At 43.5% G+C, this 25,581-nt stretch overlaps 2 protein-coding genes across 4 annotated transcripts in view; one reads left to right on the top strand and one right to left on the bottom strand.

The window, feature by feature from the left end:
* TPR (translocated promoter region, nuclear basket protein) overlaps window positions 1-14,433 on the top strand; it is a 68,265-nt gene extending 53,832 nt beyond the window's left edge. The window contains exons 41-50 of one of the 2 annotated variants that reach the window (XM_083506702.1): window positions 151-241; window positions 1,435-1,613; window positions 3,338-3,406; window positions 4,111-4,202; window positions 4,597-4,700; window positions 6,810-6,905; window positions 10,001-10,157; window positions 12,033-12,151; window positions 13,079-13,168; window positions 14,208-14,433. In XM_083506702.1, the coding sequence (XP_083362828.1) occupies window positions 151-241; window positions 1,435-1,613; window positions 3,338-3,406; window positions 4,111-4,202; window positions 4,597-4,700; window positions 6,810-6,905; window positions 10,001-10,157; window positions 12,033-12,151; window positions 13,079-13,168; window positions 14,208-14,257 (1,047 nt within the window). In that variant the 3' untranslated portion in view covers window positions 14,258-14,433. Of the gene's footprint in view, window positions 1-150; window positions 242-1,434; window positions 1,614-3,337; window positions 3,407-4,107; window positions 4,203-4,596; window positions 4,701-6,809; window positions 6,906-10,000; window positions 10,158-12,032; window positions 12,152-13,078; window positions 13,169-14,207 lie in introns of both variants that reach the window. The other variant, XM_083506701.1, reaches the window with a different exon arrangement.
* Window positions 14,434-14,439: 6 nt separating this feature from the next.
* The window catches only part of PRG4 (proteoglycan 4), a 42,792-nt gene continuing 31,650 nt past the window's right edge, over window positions 14,440-25,581 (bottom strand). For both annotated transcript variants that reach the window (XM_083506703.1, XM_083506704.1), the window contains 4 exons: window positions 19,381-19,537; window positions 16,421-16,633; window positions 15,600-15,725; window positions 14,440-14,571 (listed from right to left, as the gene is read on the bottom strand). In XM_083506703.1, the coding sequence (XP_083362829.1) occupies window positions 14,468-14,571; window positions 15,600-15,725; window positions 16,421-16,633; window positions 19,381-19,537 (600 nt within the window). In that variant the 3' untranslated portion in view covers window positions 14,440-14,467. The remainder of the gene's footprint in view (window positions 14,572-15,599; window positions 15,726-16,420; window positions 16,634-19,380; window positions 19,538-25,581) is intronic.

Here is a 25,581-nt window from a genome sequence, read left to right as displayed (position 1 = left end):
GAATAGCAACGTAGGTTGTAGCTTGCCGGCTGGTTTAAAGCACAGCAGATAGTTTGTGAGGTTAAAAGGAGGGATTGTAAAATCTTAAAGAGAAAGTAATTTAATTTAAGAAGCTCTCAATACCTCGGATCTTTTGATGGTCTCTTTCAGGGGACTGATGGAATGGACCCCAGTACAGAAACGGAAGAGAGCGTTGCTGGAGGGGAAAGCAGCCAGAGAGCAGCTGACTCTCAAAATTGTGGTATAGCTCATTTTCACTAAATTCTGTGTTTCTGGGGTTGCGGGGCCAGAGGAAGGAAAGGAAGCAACCTGTCCTGTTGTAATTCCTCTTCGACAGAAAGTTTGTCCTTTTCCCGGCTTCCGTTTTGCTGATAATGAAATGAAACAAAGTTCATTGCAGCAAACAGGGGGTGGACTTTGGCCTTTCAGATTTCAGCGGTGCCCTGTGCGAGGCCAAAATTTGGTGCCTTTTGTTCTGTTCAATTCACTGTGTCATAATTGCGACACCCTGCCCTGCAGCCAGCCCCCCAATTCTGCGCCCAGTGCAGCGGAATCAGTCGCTGCGCCCTATATCTTTTTTCTTTCTTTTTTAAGTCTTTGTACTTTTCAGGTTTATACATTTCATTAATTTTACAGTCATTTTAACATTTCAAAGTTTGACTTCCTTCCCCCTCTTTTTGCAGTTCCTTAAATTTATTTTTCAATATCTTCTGCATATCCAAATTCATTTAATTTGCTCATTGAATTATCTGCTTTAAATATATACTCCTATGAAACTGCAGATTATTACAATAATCCTGCCAGTGTTTTTATCCGTTTGCAATTTATCTGTAAATATTCAATAAACCATATCCATCCGTTTATAAAAAGTTTGTTGTCTTGATTTCTTACCCTTCTGGTAAGTTTCGCCATTTCTGCATATTCCATAAGTTTTTGTATCCTTCCTTTGCTGGGACTTCTGCTTCTTTCCATTTTGGGGCAAGTAAAATTCTTGCTGCTGTAGTAGCATACATTAATAAATTTCTATACAATTTAGGTAGTTCTGTTCCTGTAATTCCCAAAGAAAAGCTTCTGGTTTTTTTACAAAGATTTATTTTGAACATCCTTTTCAGTTCATTATATATCATTTCCCAGTAAGCTTTCTCCATACTACAAGACCACCACATATGATAAAAAGAACCTTCTTTCTCTTTAAATTTCCAGCACTTGTTTGATTTAGATTTATACATTTTTGCCAGTGTTAGATACCAACAATATATCATTTTCATATAATTTTCTCTTAAACTGTAACATGCTGTAAATTTTATATCCATATTCCACGGTGTCCTATATTCACCTTTGCAGCAAATGGATGAGTGAAAGGGCTAGAAATGATTCGCTACAGAGTTTGAGGTTACAAATGCCTTTTCTAAACATATATTTCTTTATTACAAGGTGACGGGAGCGCAGGCGCAGCAGAGTCTACGTTTTCTCAGGAAAGCCCGAGGGAACAGCAGCCAACATCTGCTTCGGAGAGACAGACACCACGCCCACCTCGACCTCATCCCTTGCCCCCGCGACTGACTATTCACGCTATTCCTGCTCCACCGCAGGAACTGGGACCACCAGTACAGGTAAGGAAACCACTTTGGCCCTGAATTTTATTTTATGCATTTGGCAAATTGTTCTTAGGTGGATCCTCTTCAGCTGAAATACGAGCATCTGTGGTCTTTATAAATTGCCATACCGGGGTGTGTTTTATCTTGCCCTTAAATCTGGTAGTCGCTTTGTGCAGAAAGAGCAGTACAGTGGTACCTCGGTTTACATACGCTTCAGGTTACAGACTCTGCTAAACCAGAAATAGTACCTCGGGTTAAGAACTTTGCTTCAGGATGAGAACAGAAATTGTGCTCCGGCAGTGCAGTGGCAGCGGGGGGCCCCATTAGCTAAATTAGTGTTTCAGGTTAAATACATTTTCTGGTTAAGAACGGCGATCCGGAACGAATTAAGTTCTTAACCCGAGGTACCACTGTACAAGTGTTCAGGAATTCAACAACAACAACAATAATAATAATTTTCATTATTTATACCCCGCCCATCTGGCTAGGTCTCCCCAGGCACTCTGGTCGGCTCCCAACAGAATATTAAAAACACGATAAAACATCCAACATTAAAAACTTCCCTAAAGAGGGCTGCCTTCAGATGTCTTCTAAAAGTCAGATAGTTGTTTATTTCCTTGACATCAGATGGGAGGGCGTTCCACAGGGTGGGCCGCCACTGCCGAGAAGGCCCCCTGCCTAGTGATGGGTGGGTGTTTTGAAATTGTAACCCGTTTAAACTAACAAAAACAAAAACAAAACCCAGCAAGAACAGCAGCTAAGAAACCCCATAGCATTTCTTCACAGTGGCAAGAGCAATGGTCTTTATGTCTTTATTCTTTTAAAAAAAAATCAGTCCAAGACAATAGGTTATATAAGTGAACAGTCGTGACTTTTAGGATTGTTGCTGTTTATAAAATAAGCTATCTTTTGTTTTAGAAGGGGGACAAGTATTGCAGTTACTTGCCCAGAGTCCTAGATTCTCTTTGCAAATGCATTTGTATCTCCTAAGAGGAAGGTGCCGTTTGACTGCTGGGATGGCTCAGCCAGTAGAACATGAGATTTGGGCAAAAGATTCCTGCATTACAGGGTTGTTGGACTAGGTGACTCTTGTGGTCCCAACTCTACAATTCTACTCTATAAGAATGAAAGCAACCAGGGCATCATTGCCTGCCGGGTTTTTCCTTTCCATGGTCTACGATGGTGAACTGTTCTGCCACTCCTGATTGTTTTTATGTGGTGCCATCGGTATATTCTGGGACGCGGGTGGCGCTGTGGGTTAAACCACAGAGCCTAGGACTTGCCGATCAGAAGGTTGGCGGTTCGAATTCCTGCGATGCGGTGAGCTCCCGTTGATCGGTCGCTGCTCCTGCCAACCTAGCAGTTCAAAAGCACGTCAAAGTGCAAGTAGATAAATAGGTACCACTCCAGTGGGAAGGTAAACGGCGTTTCCGTGCCCTGCTCTGGTTCGCCAGAAATGGCTTAGTCATCCTGGCCACATCACCCGGAAGCTGTAGGCTGGCTCCCTCGGCCAGTAAAGCGAGATGAGCACCACAACCCCAGAGTCGGTCACGACTGGACCTAATGGTCAGGGGTCCCTTTACCTTTACTATTGGTATACTCAGTTTAAGGGGGGTGGTCATCAAAGGGGAATTTCAAGGAGCCAGCTATTAACAGCTTGGGGTGTATTTGGCCAGTGGCCCTGCGGGTTCCCCACCTAAATGTGTACTGAAGCATTTGACATTTTCTTGGCCGTACAGAGAATCCCAATGCCACGGAGGCAGTCTGTAGGACGTGGACTTCAGCTAACCCCTGGCATAGGTGGCATGGTAAGTAGTAAAGTTTCTAAACATTTTCTGCTGTGGGTACAGTTGAAACTTCAGTTAATCAAGATTGTGTGGTGGACTGTTTCTTTTATATACAGGGAGCATTTTAGAGAGAACTGAGTAGCCACGTGGTAGCCTCCTGCCCTCAACAGAACACATTATTCAAATTAATAATCCAATTATTATTGATGCAGCTAAAAAAGCAGGATGTTTCTACAATAATGTGTTTGCCTCTTCAGGACAGTCTTGCACCTTTTCTTTGGAATACTGTCCTTGAAAGTACTTGTCAGCTGAATTTCCACATTTCAGTTATTCCTCAGAATATGGATTGGGCATATATGCAGAAATCGGATGCCATTTTATTACACCAAGCGAGATATTAAGAGGGGATGGCTGTTTAAAAATGTGTAGCAATAGAAATACAGTCATACCTTGGATCCCAAACGCCTTGGTACTCAGACGCTTTGACTCCTGAACGCCGCAAACCCAGAAGTGAGTGTTCCGGTTTGCGAACGTTCTTTGGAACCCAAAAGTCCCGACGGGGCTTCTGATCGGCTGCAGGAGCCTCCTGCAGCCAATCAGAAGCCGCGCTTTGGTTTCCTAACGTTTTGGAAGTCGAAGGGACTTCCGGAATGGATTCCATTCGACTTCCAAGGTACTACTGTGGTTGTTGAGTTCGCTTGTCATTTTAATGTCTTCTTCAGCAGCAACACTTTTTTGATGATGAGGACAGGACTGTTCCAAGCACCCCAACGTTGGTGGTACCTCATCGTACAGATGGATTTGCAGAAGCGATTCAGTAAGTGGCACCTTCAGTTACATAGTAATGATGAGCTATGTAAGTCAAAATACCAAAAGAATTCCTGCAAGGGGCCTGGCCAGCAATTTTCTCTAATCATTCTTGGGTAGCTTTACTCTGTTTCCACAGCACAATACTTAATTTCACTGAAGTTTTGAAATAAAGGCTGCATGACCTCCTCTCATATTCTTCAAGTGTTTAGAAATTCTCAGCATCTCTCCTCTTTTGAAGGATATGCATAAATTGTTTACTCAGTCAGCAAATGTTGGCCCTTACCTGTAGGAAGACTGCTGTGCAGTTCCTTTGTTTGTTTGTTCCTTTTCTTCTTCCCCATTTATCCCACCAAGGGGCAGCAAACTTATGATTGATAAACTGACTGTAACTTTTATTCTAGCTCCCCTCAGGTGGCTGGAGTTCCCAGATTCAGGTTTGGACCTATTGAAGATATGCCACAAACCTCCGGCCAGTCAGATCTTGGTCAGCTTGCATCGCAAGGAGGTACAAATGTTCTTGCCTTTTTTGTATGAAAGGGACACTATGCGCTTTGAATCTCAATCATACAACTTGGGTTTGCTGTGCCTGCATGTGAGGGAGGAAAATCACCTTAAAACTCTACTCAAGGTGCACAGAACTAGCTGGGAGGTTCTTTAGTACAGTGTTTCCCAACCTTTTTTGGGCAAAGGCACACTTGTTTCATGAAAAAAATCTCGAGGCACACCACCATTACAGCCCCGTGACGTCAGCGCGCAGCGTCACGCCGGGAGGGACATGAATTGCTAGCAAATTACATAATCACCTCCTTGAGGGCTGGCTCATCTTCTCCGAAGGCAGAACCCCATTAATTAACAGGACAGACTCACACCATAGCCAAGACGAGGGGGGAAAACCTCAGTCATGCACATGTGGGGGCTAAATGAGGACGAAGACCGGGCAGAGAGCAGGGTTCAAATCACCCCACCTGGCCAGGACAATCCCTGGGTGCTCCCTTGGGCCACTCGCCTGACCCACCTCGCAGGGCTGTTGTTGCAAGGATAACACGGGGAGAACCACGCGCGCCCCCGGGAGCTCCTTGGAGGAGAAAGCGGGCGATGAATGCAATGCACGAAATATATGAGAGGCGACCAGGTTTTGCAGGTGAGGGGCCCCCGCCAGCCTCCGCTTCCAACACCCGGCGCAACGACGCCGAAGTTTCCCCCCGGGCTCGGCTTGGGGAGCAGCGCTGCTCCCCCCGGCTCCCCTTCGCCCTCCCGGCTCTCTCTGCCGCCCACTGGGGACCCCCCTCACCTGCCAAGTCCGGAGCGCCGGTGGAAGTTGCATGCATGCATGCAGGGCGCCGCGTTGCCATTGCATTGCACTGCACTCCATGCAACGCCTGCACGCATGCATTGCCTTGCATGCCCGCCAAGGGGTCTCCCCGCGGTCCGATGCGTCCCCTCCGGCGCGGATGCAGCATTGCAAAAATAAAAAAACCCCGACGCAGCCCTACCTGGGGGGCAGCCTCCGCCGCTCCGCCTCCGCGGGGATCCCCGGGCTCCATCCTGCCGCCCGACCTCCACGGGGGCGCAGGCAGGCTGCGCGGGGTCTGTGCGGAAGAGCCCCTGCCCGCCCGGCCGCCGCCGCTGCGCTCATTCCATGGCCGGGAGAAGAGCGCTTCAAACAAAACGCCCGGCCCGCCAGGCCACGCTGCGAAACGTAGTTTGTGCACCCCGCGCGGGCGCGGAGCCCAAGGGCGAGGGGACTACGGATCCCGGCAGCCCCCGCGCCGGTGACGGAGGGGGAGAGGCCGGGTGCAGGGATGGAGGGATGGGTGGGCGAGCGAGTGAGTCAGTGGCAGCCGCCAAGCCTTGGCCGAGAGCCAGGAAGGGCCTCCCGGAGGAGGAGGAGGGAGGCGCAGAGCGGGAGGGAGGGAGGGAACCCCAGGGGTCATCTAGTGACGGCGCCCCAATCGAAAATTTGACTTAAAAAAAAAATTTCGAATTTTTTAATTTTTCCCGCGGCACACCAGGCAACATCTCGCGGCACACTAGTGTGCCGCGGAACAGTGGTTGGGAAACACTGCTTTAGTACCTGGCCAGTACCATATAAAAAACAAACTGGTTCAGATGATTCATTACTTTGGTGGCTAGATATGATTCTGTTGAAGCTCCCTCAGTTTGTTGTTGTTTAGTCGTTTAGTTGTGTCCTACTCTTCGTGACCAGAGCACACCAGGCACTCCTGCCTTCCACTGCCTCCCGCAGTTTGGCCAAACTCATGTTTGTAGCTTCGAAAACACTGTCCAACCATCTCGGCCTCTGTCGTCCCCTTCTCCTTGTGCCTTCCATCTTTCCCAACATCTGGGTCTTTGCCAGGGAGTCTTCTCATGAGGTGGTCAAAGTATTAGAGCCTCAGCTTCAGGATCTGTCCTTCCAGTGAGCACTCAGGGCTGATTTCCTTCAGAATGGATAGGTTTGACCTTCTTGCAGTCCATGGGACTCTCAAGGGTCTCCTCCAGCACCACAATTCAAAAGCATCAATTCTTCGGGGATCAGCCTTCTTTGCCGTCCAGCTCTCACTTCCATACACCACCACTGGGAACCTCAGTTTAACTTCTCTCAAATTGCTTGCAGGTTTGGGAATGTATGAAACACCACTCTTCCTTGCCCACGAAGAAGAATCAGGAGGTCGCAGTGTCCCAACAACTCCACTTCAGGTTGCGGCACCTGGTGAGTTTGGGGGATTTCCCTCATATCTTGATTCTACAGTTTTGAGCATATAATGGTTGATAACATGGGTACTCTCTTGTTCCGATAGTCTTCCTGAAAATGCAGCTCTATTGGGAACTGATCAGGGTGGTTGGTTGGTTGGTTTTACTGTACAGCTGCTTATTTAAGAAATGCATATACAATGGTACCTCAGGTTACAGATGCTTCAGGTTACATACGCTTCAGGTTACAGACTCCGCTAACCCAGAAATAGTACCTCAGGTTAAGAACTTTGCTTCAGGATGAGAACAGAAATCGCACAGCAGCAGCATGCGGCCCCATTAGGTTAAGAACAATTTCAGGTTAAGAACGGACCTCTGGAACTAATTAAGTGTGTAACTAGAGGTACCACTGTAGTTAACGCTTTTAACTTCCTCCTAAAAATGTCTTTTGTGTGGTTCCCAGGTAAGAGTTCAGGGCCAGCCCTCTTGCAAGAAATTGGTTGTAGGCAGGGAGGCAAGAATTCATAATGCAACACTCACAATATAAAGCAGAGTTAGCCAACACCACACTCTTCAGATGCTGGATTCCAGCTTTTAATGCTAGCCCCAGCTAACACAGCCCAATGATCAGGGGTGATGGGAGTCTTACATATGGAGGGTGTCATGTTAGCTATGCCCGATGTTAAATGCAGGCAACTCCCAGTTTATGTATGAGTTACTTTCCGAGGCACCGCACAGTTATGTGAAATTGTGCATTTTTGAAACAGCATTGGGGAAGCCTGCAAATGCCCTCTAAACCTCTGGAAACCCTTTAAAAACCAGCAGCACTTAACCAGATGTCCAACTCTCCCACAATTGCTCTTTCTCTCAACCTCCTTTTTCAGAACTCCCAACTCTCCGCAGGCCTCAGCGGTCGATACAAGGGCTCCTGGGATTGCACTTGCAAAGGCTCATGGGATTGCTAGGCGCTCCCCCCCACCAAGATATTTATTAAAGTTTTTAACATATAACAATGAAAATGAAAAACAAAAAAAATGCAAAATACAACATAAAAACAATTAAAAAACAAATAATTTTCCATAACATATATTCCTTATGCTTATTTCCCCAGACCTCCTCATACCTCCCTTCTTTGTATTCCACTTCAATTTGTTAGTTCAGCAAATCCTTACCATTAAGCTTTTACCCATTTGTAAACTTTTTTTTCTTTCATATCTGCATTACAGCTGGAAACCCCTTAGTTTCTTTCCAACATTCTTCTAACATTCATCAATTTTACAATATTTCTGTAAATAGTTTTTAAATTTCTTCCAGTCTTCTTTCACCAACTCTTCTCCCTGGTCTCGGATTCTGCCAGTCATTTCTGCCAATTCCATGTAGTCAATCACCTTCATCTGCTGCTAGGCGCTTTTTTTTTGCCCCTTCTGGGCTCTTTTAGGACTGTTTTTGCCATGTTTAAAGTCACTTCCCGGTTCGGCACATGCTGTCTCATGCCAATTGGACACACATAGATTGGTTGTTGCCTCTCTGTCAAATGGTCCGGAAGTGGGGGGGGGGGACCCTGGGGAGGCTGAGTAGCATAAACAAAGGCCCACTTGCACCTCTGGTCTCATCAGAGCTTCCTCTGTCCTTGTTGATGTCCCCTTCGAGCTCCGGGGAGGGTGTGCTTGTGAGCCACGAGGACTCTCCAGCGCTCTCCTGCCATTTCCAGGGTTGAATTAAATTACGCAAAAAAATTCCCGGCGCTACACCTAAGTGGGGGGGACACCTGTATAACAATCTTGTCTACAAAGTGTGATACCGTAGTAATAATAATACAGTGGTACCTCGGGTTAAGTACTTAATTCATTCTGGAGGTCCGTTCTTAACCTGAAACTGTTCTTAAGCTGAAGCACCACTTTAGCTAATGGGGCCTCCTGCTGCCGCCGCGACGCCGGAGCACGATTTCTGTTCTCATCCTGAGGTAAAGTTCTTAACCCGAGATACTATCTCCGGGTTAGCAGAGTCTGTAACCTGAAGTGTCTGTAACCTGAAGCATATGGAACCCGAGGTACTACTGTATATGTAAAAACTGTAAGTATCTCAGCTCACAGGCAGAGGTACCTGGCCTCCCCCGAGGCAATTGAGCGAGATACTGTGCTTACCGTCCGTCTGCGACCTCGGCAGGCTAGGTAAACAAACCCGGCGATTCTTCTCATTAGTCGTGAGAAGAACACACCCTCTGCTTTCCTCTTCTTCTCTCTCCCTCCCTGCATTCTCCCAGGGAGGAGAAATGAGACAGACAGGAGTCCTTTCTACATGTTTTATTCCTGTCACTCAACAGTACATAGAAATGTGACTGCACCCTTCAGTCTCCATCAGAAGAGTCACTCTCCTCCCCTGTACTTCCAGCACAGGTCAGATGACACACTGAGCTAACATCCGGTGCTCAGTACAGAGAATAGGCTCCACCTTTTCTCCAACAGTACAGTGAGAAACCACAACATCCTATTTTGCATTCCAGCTATCTGGAGCTGGCTTTTGCCTTGGTGCTTTTTCCTGACAAAAAAAATCCACACCCTCACCACCAGGGTAGTATTTTTTAAAAAAACAAGAAGAAGAAAAATCCAAATGTGTGGTCACAGAACAATCTCAGAATGTGCTTGGAGCTTATGGCCACATGCTTAGATGCAAGGAAAGCATGAGAGGTTTCTAGGGATCAAAGACTCCAGTCTTCTCTGGGACTTTGGTTTCTCCCCACTTCCCAATATATTTCTCTCAAATCATGTTTCTATACATTATTCCACAATCCAAAACTGCCTCCCCCCACCTGCCACACACACATAAAGTTCTACAAAGCCGTACCTGCATGGAGCCCACCAGCCCTATAATACTGTGACCTAACTGATCAGGCTATAGCAGGCTTTACAGCCAGGCCTGTACTAATGTGAAGTGTGCTAGTTGTGAAATACAAGGTGTAATTTTAAAAAATTACGAAGATAAGTGTATCCCACTTAAGGTTTGATTCATTCCAAAGCAAATGTGCTATTTCCCGCGTTCAGAATTTTGGGGGGTGGGCAACATATCATCCAAGTGTTAGATGGTTCTAGTTTATTCTCTAATCTTTGTTTCAAGTGTCTGTGTTTACTGAAAGCTCCGCTGCTGATGCTTCTGAACATGCTTCCCAGTCTGTCCCCATGGTTACAACATCCACCGGTAACTTATCGACCACTTCAGAATCTGGTACAGGTGATGATGGCGATGAAGTTTTTGTAGAGGCAGAGTCCGAAGGGTAAGCTCAGCCATTCAGTTAAGACGATTCTGCACGTTGTCTGGCTTGAATGTAACCTTATTGATATGCCTTTCTCCGCATCAATCTGTTATCTTTTTTTAAAAAATACAATATTTTCTGTCCTATATGAAAACCTAAATTAAGTCAAACTACGACCTAGGAGGCTAGCTTTAAATCCTCACTGGTTGTTGTAAGGGTAATGGAAATCATGTATGTAAAGCTTTTTGAACTACAGTGGAACCTTGGTTGTCGAATCCATTCTGGAAGTCCATTTGACTTCTAAAACGTTCGAAAACCAAGGCGCAGCTTCCGATTGGTGCAGGCGCCCCAGAAACAGTAGCTGACAACTGCATCAGACATTTGGCTGCCAAAAAAGTTGGAAAACTGGAACACTTACTTTCGGGTTTTCAGCATTCAGGAGCCGAAATGTTACAGTACTAAGGCATTCAAGAACCAAGGTTCAACTGCACAGTGGTGCCCCGCAAGACGAATGCCTCGCAAGACGAAAAACACGCTAGACGAAAGGGTTTTTCGGTTTTGCGTTGCTTCGCTAGACGAATTTCCCTATGGGCTTGCTTCGCAAGACGAAAACGTCTTGCGCTTTTTTCTTAAAGCCACTTGAAGAGGCGCAGTTGCGACGGACCGTGCTTCGCAAGACGAAAAACATCGCAAGATGAAGACTCGCGGAACGAATTATTTTCGTCTTGCGAGGCACCACTGTACTATATAAATGTTGTGACTTTGTATGATGAACTGGTATTTCTGTTCCCTCATTTGCAAGGGGAGGTTTTAACTTCACATGTGAACTGCTTTCAGGCTGCAGTTCTTAAATGGAGTTGCCAGGGCAAGAGAGATAATTGCTTCCATCTGTATTACATCACCTCATGGCGTGATTCTCAAAAATGCAGTCAAAAATGGCAGTCAAACTGGTCTTGTTTGATTTGGGTATCGTTTGGCATTAAAGATGTTAAAATGTATAGGCGGCTCAAATTGAGAAGTGCAAGAAACTGTTTGGCAGCAATAGTAAGCAGTCAGAAACTTTTTTAAAAACACACACACACCAAATATCATGTTTCTTTGGGTATTGCTAATACTTGGCAGCCGTGCACTGCTTTTTTCATCAATAATGTGTGGTCTTCAGTGCTGTTGTTGATAGATGAGCTCAATAATTTCCCTGCCAAGCTTTCAGGCACAGATGCATTAGATAGAGCTTTTCTTTGGAAGCAACAGCTCTTGCAAACGTACCATAAATATTTTTTTGGAGTGACACCGTGCTAGGTTTTTATTGGGTGCAATTCATCTTGAACACCTTCGATATCATGAACACCAGCAAAATAGTTGGAGGAACAAATGTAACTGCAGAAAACCAGTAACAGAATATACCCAAGAGCAGACCTTTGAACGTTGCTGTGATTCCAACCTCACACACTGAAACCTTCATTCACCCCACTGAAAGCTGGAACGCCACACATTTTGTAAGACTGTAGTGTGAACAAGACACAGAACTCGGCATTTGGCTATGAAAAAGCTGAAGTTACACAGGTAGCAGGAAGCTCAGTTCTTAAAGCCAGGATCCTTATCAAATTCTCCCTTCACATATACATCCCTGATATTTCCTAATACATAGATACTGAATTTCTAGAGATTTCATCACTGAATCTTTGTCACCTTATACCATTGCTAGTTAGTAAGCACGAGGATTTAAGCATGATTCGCTTTCAGATTAAATAAAAGAGCTAGAAAGAGAGTTCACTTCTGTTCTTGGTCATGTCGAAACCCTTAACTGTTGAAAGAAGTTTGGAGATGGGGAACTCTGCTACACAATATTGAGATTTTGACTAGCAAATTCATTGTGTGTCTCCCATTTTCCTTTAGAATTACATCAGAGGTTGGTCTAGAAATAGACAGTCAGCAGGAAGAAGAATCATCTCAAGCTCCTGATGAGTCAGATCTCCCATCCACAAGTCAAGATCCTCCTTCTAGTTCATCTGCAGGTAGGGTTCAGTTCCATCAAATCTCAGTGGTCTGGATCAGGGTTTTTCAAAAACTTGGGTCTCCAGCTGTTTTGGGACTACAGCTCCCATCATCCCTAGCTAGCAGGGTCAATGGTCAGAGATAATGGAAATAGTATTCCAAAAACAGGTGGAGACCCAAGTTTGGGAAACCCTAGTCTGGATAAAGTACTGTTGACCTTTCACTGATGGAGGGCTGCCAGATTAGGATATTTAAACCCCCCAAGTTTGGTTCTTTTCTATTTGATCTTCATATTTTCCTTGTCACTGTTATGTCTGCATCCATGGAGGAGAAATCATGGTCTGTTCAGTATGTGGAAGGAGGACATTCATCTGATCTTTCTAAGTGATGGAAAGGAGATCCAGCTAAATATTGCAGGTTAAAAGGTCTAAATATCAGTGTAGAACAGCCTAGGTCCTCAATCCTTCAAACCTTTGACCCGTAATTCTCCATCCTTCTGACCAGGCAATGTGTATAATTTTAACCAACACCAGGAGTCTTTTGCTTTCTATTACTTTCAGTAAAAATCCTTAACACAGGCACCTGTGTGTGTTTTTGATTAATACTGGAGTACAGCCAAACCCCCCATTTGCACCCCCACCCCTGTTACACCCCATTTTGGGGCCACTTCCAGGTCCGCAGTAACGTGAATGTGGACATCAATTGGATGCACATAAAACGGTCGCTGCTAGCCATTAGCTAGCTAGCAGCATGTAGAAGGTTGAGAGCCATTTTTTTTACTTTTTCCAGTTAGATATTTTATTTGCCCTCAGATTTGAAGTATAAAACTGAAGTTAACAGCTTGCATATTGAAAATCAGCTATGATTACACTCAACTTGCATGACAAAGTCAGATGACAGCCATGGCATTACATTTCTTGTTTTGTCCCATACTGTTTCCTTTTCAGACACTAGCAGTAATCATCCGAAGCCTTTCCGGCGAGTTAGACTTCAGCCAACAACATTAAGAACTGGCCGTCAGTTTAACAGACAGAGGGGTAGGTTTCCTTCAGTTCTTGCAGAGATGTGTTAAACTCTATAGGATTGCAAATAAGTGTATGTATTGCATAGTATTGCAGCCACCAAAACATGCAAGGGGGCTTATAGACGTTGAATAATGAGGATTATTCACCCCAGAGACTTTACAATATATATATCAGCTAAGGTGCTTGATTGACTTAAAAGGAAAATAGCATAATTTAAAGTTGATCTGGTGCAATGTGGCGTTCTTATAAAGCAGTGGTTCTCAGAGGGCCTGGCGATGGCAAGTATGGCAGGAAGATTCAAGGACAATCAAAGAAACATTTAAACTTTTCAGTGTAGTGTTGTATCAAAAGCATTGCATTATTATTATTTATTTGCATAATCTGGATAGATATCTTTTCAAAATGAGAGCAAGAGCATCTAGTGATACTGAGGACGATCCTAGTTGTGTTTTCCAATGTATTGCTTATCAATTAAAAATTAGGTGTGGCAAGAGCAAATTTTTATTCTGAAAGTGTGGCCCAGAGATTCAAGTTTGAGAACCGCCGTTATAAAGGGATGCGAGTGGCAGTAGCTAGCAACAAATAAATATAAGAAACTCCTCAGTCGAACTTAGATCTTAAAAAGAAATGAGAATCTGAAAGCTGATACTAAAGAAAAGAATTAAAGATCTTGTTAGAGGCAGTGTATTAATTCCAAGTAATTAATTGTTAGTATCAATCTGCCAGTCAGTACAGAGTGAACTGTTTCCATAGCCATTAGGCAGGAGTAAATCTAGTTGTCATAACGATTTCAAGGAACTAGAAAGTATTTCTGGCACAGCCTTCTGTTTCTGAATTGGTTAAAATAGGTGTAAATACTAGATTATGTATGGAGTGCTTATTCCTTCTGGCTGCAGGGATGCCATTCTGTACCCCCACATTACTCTCCCAAAAGACTTGTGGCGGGCAGGCTTCGAAAGAATCCTTTAAAACTGATATTAACGTAGTTAATAGCTAATAGCAGTTAATTGAAACAAAAGTGTATATTAATACTCTTCCTTTCCCTTTGCAGGTGTAACTCCTGGTGGCAGAGGAGGCCTAAACAGAGGCAATATTAATTAAAGCTCAGTAGAAATTAAAACAGTGTATACTGTCTGTCTAGTCTTGCTCTTACTTGCATTTGTGTAATGGCTGGCAAGCTTGAAGCAGGTTTTTTGTTTGTTTTCAATTTGGATCGATGTATGGATATTTCATTATGTCTTTTATTAATAAAAACTAGAGGAAATTGTCAAACGCAATGGTGTCTCTGTTTCAGCTCTTGGAGTCTCCAAATCACTCTAAAGGACACTTGTACCAGGCTCCGGACACAGTCTGCCCAGTCTGTAGTGTGACTGGTCTTGCTATTCTGCTGCCCACGTCCACGCTGTAGTATTGATCTGTAAGGAGGGGAAATAAAGATAAAAGTCTCATTCAAGTCCCACAAGCAGGAAATCTTGACTTAAATGTTAATCCCTACTATCCACTGTGACGTGGGTGGCGCTGTGGGTTAAACCACAGAGCCTAGGACTTGCTGATCAGAGGGTTGGCAGTTTGACTCCCCGCGACGGAGTGAGCTCCCATTGCTCGGTCCCTGCTCCTGCCAACCTAGCAGTTCAAAAGCACGTCAAAGTGCAAGTAGATAAATAGGTACTACTCCAGTGGGAAGGTAAATGGCGTTTCCATGCACTGCTCTGGTAAACCAGAAGCGGCTTAGTCATGCTGGCCACATGACCCGGAAGCTGTGCCAGATGAGCAAGATGAGCGCTGCAACCCCAGAGTCAGTCACGACTGGACCTAATGGTCAGGGGTCCCTTTACCTTTACTATCCCCTGCCCTGCAGCGGAGGACAGATTCTATTGCAAATGCACATTTCCTCAGACCTGTTGGTTAGTACTGTAGCCTTAAATTAATCTTTCGAATCTGTGGGCACATTTGGAATTTCGACTGTACATCGTGAGCACCACCTCTGCACCCGAGAAAAAAAATGTGCACTCAGCCACAAACGCCCTTCATTTTTCCAAGAGCTCTGTGTAAAACTCAGATCCAAAGTCCTCTTGAATTTTCATGATTTTACACCAAATTACCAAAAAGACACAAAGTGAACCTTACGGTAGCAGGCAGCACAGTAGAAAATAACGGTTGCAGCAATTGCTAGCAACCTTAGAAACATTGGTCCAAGATGCACAAATCCTGGCTCTTTGTGATTTTTAAAGAGGACAACCAAACCACAGAACGCAGAGATGACCTGTGTTTTGATGGTGCTTTTGAGGGGATCCCTTGTAAAAATTAGGATGGGAAAAGGCAAGTAGCATATGTCCGTTTCGTTATTTAACTGAACTGAGGTACAACATTAATTTGTAAAAAGCAGCCTTAGATATTTTCCCGTCTTGGTGGCGGCAGTAGTGATGTTTTAGCTTCAACATACCTTTAGAAAAAGCGTAGTAATCATAACCATCTGGCTTCTGATCATTTGGAACCGATATAACAGAATTCACTTCTTTTGGGAATCCTCTCCAATATGAGGCAACTTTGACCTCTGGCTGCAAGACTCCTGCAAAAGCAAAAGGAAACATTAGGAAAGAGAGGCTATCAAATCACTGAAGTGTTATAACCATTGGGCATGTAACACATGAAACAAAGGCATAGGTTGCTTTTATATATATAAATATTCCAAAAAATAGTGTAAGTGGGGGAAATCCATCCTATATAGCAGGGATGTCCAACCGGTCGATCTCTAGCTGATTTCCGTCCCCGCACCCTCGTCGTTTCCTTCAGTCGCACAGGATCGCTAAACCGGAAGACAAAGTTAGCGCTGACTGGCTTTTGTTTTGGTGAGCTCCACAACTCCGACATTTCCTCCTGAAAAAAAACTTGACAACTCTGAACTCCCCCCCCCCCAAAAAAAATGGGTAGATCACTGCCATATTTTATTCCTGGGAGCATCTCGCAGTCTCTTGGGAGTTCGACGTCCCTGCTACATAGCAGGCATAGGCAAACTCTGACCTCCAGATGTTTTGGGACTACAATTGCCATCATCCCTGACCACTGGTCCTGCTAGCTAGGGATCATGGGAGTTGTAGGCCAAAAAACATCTGGAGGGCCGAGTTTGCCTATGCCTGCTATATAGTGTTTGAAACAGCTATACTGCAGTCATGCACACAGACCGCTTCATTTTTAATTCCACATCATTTAAACATCCTCACCGCTTGATTGTAGACTATTAACAGTACAAGATGGTGAACATACCAGTTGGCTGGTGCCTGAACTGGACAACTGGGCGATGCTGGACTCTGACGGTCCGGAGAATTTGAGCCGGTCTTACTGAACGTTCAAAGCGCCTCCGCCTTTTCCTGATCACAGCTTTTGGTTTGTAAGCCGGATAGTTCACAGTCACCACTTTCTTTTTGCTGCATTTCTTCGTTCCTCCTTGTTTGTAGGTATATTGCTGAAGGTTGCCGCCTAGATCAGATAAGATTGTATCGGTGAAGGTATTTGAAGGCACAAGGCAAGAAATGATATCCCACCACACTGTTACTTACAGGTTCAGATCCCCCGCTAGGAAGGCCTGGACCCCACAAAACTACAATTCCCAGCACCCTGGAAAGAGGTGGTGGTAAAATCTTTTCCCCAGTGGGAAAGACTCGCTCAAGGAGGCAGATTAGCAGAGGTCAGATGGCCACCTGTCTGGGATATTTGAGCCGTGGTTTCTGCATTGCAGAGCTTTGGACTCTTGGGATCCCTTCTTACACAGTGGCGTAGCGTGGGGGTGCAGGGGGGGCCGCCGCACCGGGCGCAACATCTGGGGGTTAGGGTTAGGGGGCGCAAATCCACAGGTTAGGGGGCGCAAATCCACGGGTTAGGGGGTGCAAATTACTTGCCTTGCCCCAGGTGCTGACAACCCACGCTACGCCACTGCCCTTACAACCCTATGATTCTGATTCAGAACATTAGATCAGTCGTGATGTTAGTATATAATAACGAATAAATCGACAGTCCAATTGTACAGTCTGCAGTGACGTCAAAACTGACACGTCCAAAACTAGGTACCGTATTTTTCCGTGTATAAGACTATGTTTTTTCCTTTAAAAATAATGTCAAAAATGTGGGGGCGTCTTATACGCAGATACATCTCTCCCCCCCCCCCATTATCTTAAATCGGAGTCCGCCCAAATAGGGGGCAACTTATACATGGGGGCATCTTATAGATGGAAAAATATGGTATATTCATTTTTTTTTAACTCCTGAACTAGGACTGCAATTTAGTTAATCAGATGTTAAGGCTTTTTTTTTTGTCTCTGCCCCCCCCCCGGCCATTCTTTATATTTTATACATTTATGTACATTCTTTTTTAAAAAAATAATTTATTTTGACAAAAGTAATAATCATAAATAAGAATAAAAACGTGCACCCCACCCCCAAGACCATTATAACTATCCAGCCTCCCAGAATTTCAACACCTTTTGTGATGGTTTGACCCCTTTCTGTTTTAACAGTACAAATTCTACAAACACCTTCCATTTCTCCTCAAAATCATTGCTCCTGCATATTCCCCATCTTACCTTAATGGCACATGTTAATTTATCATTAATAGCTATACAGTGGTGCCTCGCAAGACGAAATTAATTCGTTCCGTGAGGTTTTTCGTCTAGCGAATATTTCGTCTTGCGAAGCACGGTGTCGGAAAAGTTTTGGAAAAGCTTCAAAAATCACCAAAGTCTTCAAAAACCTCAAAAAAGGCTACCACACCGCGTTCTATGAGTTGCTCCTCGAAGTCAAGTCGCAAATGTATTAACGGTGTTAAGAAAAAGGAAACAAACTTGCGTTTTCGTCTTGCGAAGCAAGCCCATAGGGAAATTCGTCTTGCGAAGCAGCTCAAAAACCACAAAACCCTTTCGTCTAGCGAGTTTTTCGTCTTGCGAGGCATTCGTCTTGCGGGGCACCACTGTATCCCATACCTCATTATACCATTCTGCCATTTTATATTCTGCTTGCCCCTTTCCACTTCCTAGCTATGATAATTCGTGCAGCTGTCAATAAATTTGTAAGTCCTTCATAGCCTGTGAACCTTCCACCCTATCGTAAATTGATAATAATGCTACTTCTGGACTTTTGGTCAGCTTTAACCCAGTGATTTCTGTTATCTCCTTAAACACCCTTTGCCAAAGAAAGGTTTACATTTTGTTTCAGTTTTTACAGATTAGGAATGTTTAATATATAAAATCCATTGTGTTGTATCACGTTAGTCCTACACAGAGCAGATCCTTTGAAAATAAACACAATTAACTTGGGTCCATTAATTTCAATGGGTTTACTGTGTGTATAACGTTGCAGTATACCAACCAAAAGATTTTAAAGCTTTTGATCCATTAAAGTGTCCCTTATTAATTAGGCAGCAGATAGTTTTAAAGCTACCCTTTTAATACAAGTATTTACAAGTCCGGTAATAGTCTCCATCTTAGAAGACTGTCTCCATCTACAGAATATTTCTTCCAAGGTGGCAACCTTTGTGATATGTGTATGCATAATTTTAAAAACAATATGCTTTCACCTCCCCTTTCAAAACTCTTATTTCTCTTGTAAATTTATATAGATGTAATTGAGAAAAAATGTCTTTCTTTCAGTGCCAGCTGCAATACCAGCCATCAATCCAAGACCACACAATGCACTGTACTGTATATCTGATAAATAATTTAGTTTTGTGATGAATGTTCGAAATTGGTATTATTTTAACCAAGCCTAAATATCCGAGGGATGCAGGTGGCGCTGTGGTCTAAACCACTGAGCCTAGGGCTTGCTGATCGAAAGGTTGGCGGTTCAAATCTCCGCGACGGAGTGAGCTCCCATTGCTCTTTCCCAGCTCCTGCCAACCTAGCAGTTCGAAAGCACGTGAAAGTGCAAGTAGATAAATAGGTATCACTCCGGCGGGAAGGTAAACAGCGTTTCCATGCGTTGCTCTGGTTTGCCAGAAGCGGCTTAGTCCTGCTGGCCACATGACCCGGAAAAACTGTCTGCGGACAAATGTCAGCTCCCTCGTCCAGTAAAGCGAGATGAGCGCCACAACCCCAGAGTCATCCACGACTGGACCTAACAGCCAGGGGTCCTTTACCTTTTTAAAAAAAATATCCCAGGCTCTCATTGGCCTTGCATACTGGATTCTATCCGGTGTTTCCGATGTATCTGACAGGCACCCTAAATATAAATCTTACCTTTTTTAAAGAAATAAACCGTTTCTGGCCTGTTCTTATGTTTAGCCACAGAGAGAGCACCTGTAATTTTTCCATTCAGTCCTCCAAATCCTTTTACAATTGCCTTGGGATAGCCAGCATCCATTTTATCATTGGTGAAGCGCCAGTACTGAGAATCCTGAGAATTAAAATGGCTGAAGTTACGCCAAACATTAAATGTAGATTTCATTGGGCTTACGTGCCTTTAATGTGGACATATGTTGTTGCTGCTGTTGTGGTGATGGGAGGGGGCCATTTTAGAGGTAATCCTTATTATCACCACCTTTTCCTCAATAGGAATTATTCCCAAGTTGTTTGGGGAAGGGAGAGCTTAGTACAAAGGCAGAAACATTATTATTACCACCTCATCAAAAACCCTAATTTTGATCAGCTTGTAGATGACATTCAGCCTCAAACATCACATGGCTCTGAGCCAGTATTATTTAGTGATGCTGTTCTTTTTAATGCACAGTATTTCCTGTGTATTTTCTTGTCCTATTATTTTCTATTCCACAAAGCTAGTTAAACAAACAAAAACTAGCCAGCCAGCATTAAGTATATATTTTGCTTTGGGTCTATGCATATGTATGGCCACTAGCTGTAGTAATTCAAAATTATTCCTGGATTGGTTTTATCTTTATTTTCTCACTTTAATCTACAGCATGGGCAGGCAAACTAAGGCCAGGGGGCTGGTTCTGGCCCAATCGCCTTCTAAATCTGGCCCAATCGCCTTCTAAATCCGGCCCGCGGAAGGTCCGGGAACCAGTGTGTTTTTACATGAGTAGAATGTGTGCTTTTATTTAAAATGCATCTCTGGGTTATTTGTGGGGCATAGGAATTTGTTCATTCCTCCCCAAAAAATAATAGTCTGGCCCCCCACAAGGTCTGAGGGACAGTCAACCGGCCCCCTGCTGAAAAAGTTTGCTGACCCCTGATCTACAGCAACACACCAGCAATAGACATAAAGTAATAACAACGAAGACTTAAGAGTGTCTGGAAAAGAAGGGACTTTTTCAAACATTTTTCCCCCTCACAACAGCAAATAAAATAGACCTTTCTGTTTTTGAATCACTGGAGGTGGCCGCCATTTTGTTTTGGGGAGGACTGTGTGTCTGTTGGGGACGTGTCCTCCACATCTATGCGTGTGTTTTTTGTGTTGTTGTTTGTTGCAGCATCCCCATATTGGCATTGAAATACCAGTTAGTATTTCCCCATGTCCCGTTTAATCCAAATTTATCCTCTCTGGGGGAAATTCAGTAAATAAAATGTAGCCTCTTGCCAATTACCCATTTGCAAATTAAGCCCCCATCTGTGTAATGCTAGGGCAGGGTCTATTTGCAGTCATGTTGATTTTCCTGAGATTTAGCCAAAAAGAAAAATTAGTGAAAACCTGTGCCAACACTTTACTTCAAAATGAACAAATGTATCTTTAGCTAGACCATGCCAATGGTCACTGGCATATATGTGGTTAAATGGAAAGAATTAGCTTAACCTTTTTTTAAAAAACAAAAAAACCTGGTCATTTTCAATAAAACAGGCAAGATTTGGCCGTCAGAATCTGACCTACTGAAGTTACTACCAGGCTTGGCTTATTTGCAATACTTCAATTTTAGGTGTGTCCTTTTTAAAAGCAAAAAAACCGCTGGCAACATATATTGAGAACATAAGAAAGAAGCAGAAGACAGTGTGGGAAAATATGATCTGGAACACAGTTAATTGTTTAGACGTAAGTGAGCATACCTAATAGAATATAAAAAAATGATTCATTTGTTCTTAAATTTATACCCAACATTTCCTTGCAAGTTGATCCAAGCACTATCCATTGTTCCTGCTGTCCACCTTTTATCTTCATAGCCACCCTGCCAGGTAGGTTGGGCTGAGTGGGATTTTGAAACTGGGTCCAAAACTAAATACGACATCAAACTGGCTCTCGCATTTGGCTTAAACAACAGCAGCAAAACCCTCTTGCTTAAGCTACACAAATAAAGGTTAGATATGCAATGCTCTTAAAAGCAACCCAGTGCCACTTCCATACCCTCTAACATTTCTCCGATAAAAATAGGGGCACCCCATTCCATCATGATAACTTTACTATTTTATACCCCACACATCCTACTGGGTTGCCCCAGCCCACTCTGGGCTTCTTCCAACATATATAAAAAACATAATAAAGCATTAAACATTAAAAAATAAATCTTCCCTATATAGGGTTGCCTTTCGACGGCTTGGGGGGACATCCTAAGGAAAAATGGGACATTCCAGGATCAAATCAGAAACCAGGACGGCGTCTCTAAATCTTGGACGTCCCTGGAAAATAGGGTATTCACCTCACAAAACAGAACCAGCCCACCCACCCAAACAGTTGCAAAATTTTGAGGGGTCACCAAGAATAGCGCATGCAGCCAGATTTTGTGCCCCACTTCCTTTCAGCTTCCTGGAAGGTTATTCCTTGGATTCCTTCAGCAGAATGTCCTGCCCTCCCCACAAACTTCCTTATTATATTGTGGTATAATGAACACAGATTGCTGGCATTTCAGGGGTCACTTTCTGCTTCAAACGCTATTTAAAATTCCAGCTGAGGAATAGGAAATATTTAATATGAGGTGTGGCGCAGCGTTTTAGTGTTCCTTGGAAACTACTCCCGTCCTTCAAGTTGTTTCCATATTAATTTTTAAGATGTTTTTACCAGGTGCCGAACTCTGCGGTGGTTTCTCCCTCTTCTTCAGAGACATTAATGGTGCGCACAAAAACATATCTGTCATTTTGGCTGAAATGCTGTTACGTTTATAAATGAAGCTTGCTTAAGGCTGCAATGCTTAATAGATCAGCCAATTCAAAAAACCTGGACAGGTGACTGACTAAAATAGTGTTGCCAATTAGTCAGGCATCACTTTAAAAATGTCAGGTGTGTTAATACACATATTCATAAAAAATAACTGCATGGCTTAGGCACCATTTTATAAGAGATGTGAAAGTAAGGCGAGGATGTCGTTTCTAAGCGGACTCCCTGTGTGACACATATCTGCACCAAATGAAAACAAGAGAAAAATATCTTATTCTTCAAAACTGACATGTGTGGGGGGAAATCTTAAAACACATTGCAGAGTTTTCAAAAAATAGACCAGAGGCCGTATTTCATCCAGCAGAGCTTTTACTTGTGCTGAAGGCAAATGAGCATCATGGTCACAAATCCAAATATATTCAGGATTGGCACAGTCCATAAAAAATAAAAATGGCCTTAATTGGAAGGAGGTAAGAGAACCAGTTCAAATCAAATGTACAGTGGTACCTCAGTTTAAGAGCAGTCTAGTTTAAGAACGATTTGGTTTACAAACTCCTCAAAACTGGAAATAGTGTCTTGGTTTGAGAACTTTACCTCAGTCTAAGAACAGAATCTGAACGGTGGAAGGGCACCGGCGGCAGGAGGCCCATTATGGAAAGCACGCCTTGGTTTAAGAATGGTTTTGGTTTAAGAACAGACTTCCAGAACAGATTAAGTTCGTAAAATGAGGTACCACTGTATTCAAAAATAACCCAAACCATCATGACCCTTCTGCCTGCCTCTCTCACACAGAGAAGCTTCCAGAAGCTTGTAGAATCCTCTTGAATTAATCAGAATAGGGATAATCTCTATACATCAGATCAATACTTTCTGCAATAAGAAATGCAAGTGACACTCCCTCCATTTGTTAGTTGCAGGAAGTATTGATCTGCAAAACACTTATAGGATAAAAAACATTGCATGTACACCTTCCTTCTACAAGAATAAAACCTAGCCTTTTGTTGCTAAACCTACAATTTATCAGCAGAAAAACAGTATTCCCATACGCTTCTGTGACTAGCAGAAAGACACCCTGACTCCCAGAAAAACAACAACTCAACCTTCTTAAGCATGACCTTAATTGGAAGGAGATAAGAGAACCAACTGAAACCACCTGGACCCTTCTGGAAGCTTCTCTGTGTGAGAGAAGCAGGCAGAAGGGTCATGATGGTTTGGATTATTTCTGAGTACAGGTGGTTTGAACTGGCTCTTTAGAGAACCCTAGTGTTGAATGACACAAAGTGAGCTACCTAAAGGTTTTGCTTAGTAAGAACAGAGGTCCTACTCCCACTTTTGGGGAAGTGTTCCTTTAAAGATGGAAGCTGGATCAGCTGGTGGTAATTGACCCTCGTTATTTAATGCAATGCCTGTGCCAGGTGTTCCTGGGGAGTAAGCAGGTTGGGTAAGCTGATCAGAAGCTGTCTTTATGGGACTTGAGCTGAATGCTTGGTGGTGTTTCCCATTTCCTGAGGTAAATTTCAGGAGGAGCTGACTCGTGTTTTGCATAACTAGATGTAGAAGGAAGGTGTACATGAAATCCCCCTCCATAAGTGTTTTGCAGATCAATATTTCCTGCAACTAACAAATGGGGGGAGTGTTCCTATTCCTATGAATTCAAGAGGATTCTAGAAGCTTCTCTGTGTGAGAGGGGCAGACAGAAGGGCCATGATTGTTTGGGTTATTTCTGAGTACATTTGATTTGAACTGGTTCTCTTACAGATTAAGGTCATGCTCACTATAAATATAGGCCAAAAGGAGACTGGGTTTCCCTTTCTCTTTCTATCTCTGTTCTGTACATAGTATGCTTAGTGTTAAGGTTTTAGTCTCATAAGATAAGTTTGTAAGTTTCTGTAAGTGCTGCAACTGGATTTTTTATGGACTGTGCCAATCCTGAATATATTTGGATTTGTGACTGTGATTCTCATTTGCCTTCCCCACAAGTAAAAGCTCCACTGGGTGGAATATAATTGCCTCTGGTCTATATGTTGTGAACTCTGCAACATGTTTTAAGGTTTTCCCTCCACATGTATGACAAAAACCTCTTCCAAATTTGTGCCAATGTAATTTATTAAAAATCAGATATTAAGATGTATTTAGCTGACTGACTGCTTTGCTTGTGCTCATTAACTTTCCCACTCCTTATTGTGCTTAAAGGTAAATACAGCATATGCTTCCTTATCTTTGCTGCTGCCTAAAGTCCTTCTCTGTTTCATGGGTGGGATTCAACTGCATACCAACAAATTCGGCCTGCACAATTAAAGTGAATTCGCCACTCTTGCACAACAAAGCCGTTTCCCAAAATGTATACAGTGGTACCTTGGTTTGCATACGTCTTGGTTTGCATATGTTTTGGATTACAAACACATCAAACCCAGAAGTGCATGTCCCAGTTTGCAACCTTTTTTTGGATTATGACCTTCTTCTCCCCCCCCCCTTTTTTTTTGAGGCCCCATTGGCGAAAGCGCACCTTGGGTTACAACCTGTTTTGGTTTACAAACGGACCTCTGGAACGGATTATGGTTGTGAGCCAAGGTACCACTGTATACAGTATTTTAAAATCTGGGCAGTGTACAAGAAGGAAAGTTTGAGAGAGCTATTGCTTGATACAATGTCATATCACCTCCCTGCAAACAAGTGAGAATGAAGACTTAATGAACAACAGACTTGCATAGGCACCCTGCAAACTTTGTGCAAACCAGTCAGGATAAATTATCAATAAAAAGGTCACTTGGAAAAACTTCTGTACCAGTGGCCTCAATCTAACACAGTGGTAACATAACCCTGAGCCTATTTCCCCAGAAAGAAGTCTCATTATGTTTAGTTGGGCTTACTCCTAGGTAACAGTGCATTGAATTACAGCCTTAGGCATGCTTAACTCCACTAAGATTGTTGGATTGTATCCTAGCTCAACTCTAGAAATGGTCATGAAAGTATTTCAAGCCAGAAAATGACAGCTGTTACGTGGTGCTCACGTAATGGTGGTCAGGAGAGGACGAACCCTGATATGGTAGTGCTAGTTTTCTGTGAGGGGGGAATTAATCATTTTGTTTTATTTTTGTTTAGGGAAACATTTGATCATGTGAGTCCTGCCTGCAGTCTGAAGTTGTACAGCCCAGACACAAGTTAAGCGCCTCAGAGAAAAGCACAACTTCTTTCTTGCATCTGACCGAAACCGCCACAGAAACAAAACTTCACAGATTCTACAAAACGCATCCATCTGTACAAAGAATAGTTTGGACAACCAACAATCAACACTGAATTAACCGGTGCATGGTAAGTAAGGATATAAGCAATGCAGAGTGTGACATTTTATGGTTGCAAAATTCAGGTTATGTTTGTTTTCGTGCGACGTTGATGATCCT

This window comes from Podarcis liolepis, assembly GCF_965112155.1.
Source record: "Podarcis liolepis genome assembly, chromosome: 6".
NCBI lineage: Eukaryota > Metazoa > Chordata > Lepidosauria > Squamata > Lacertidae > Podarcis > Podarcis liolepis.
This window is presented reverse-complemented; position numbering and strand designations above follow the sequence as displayed.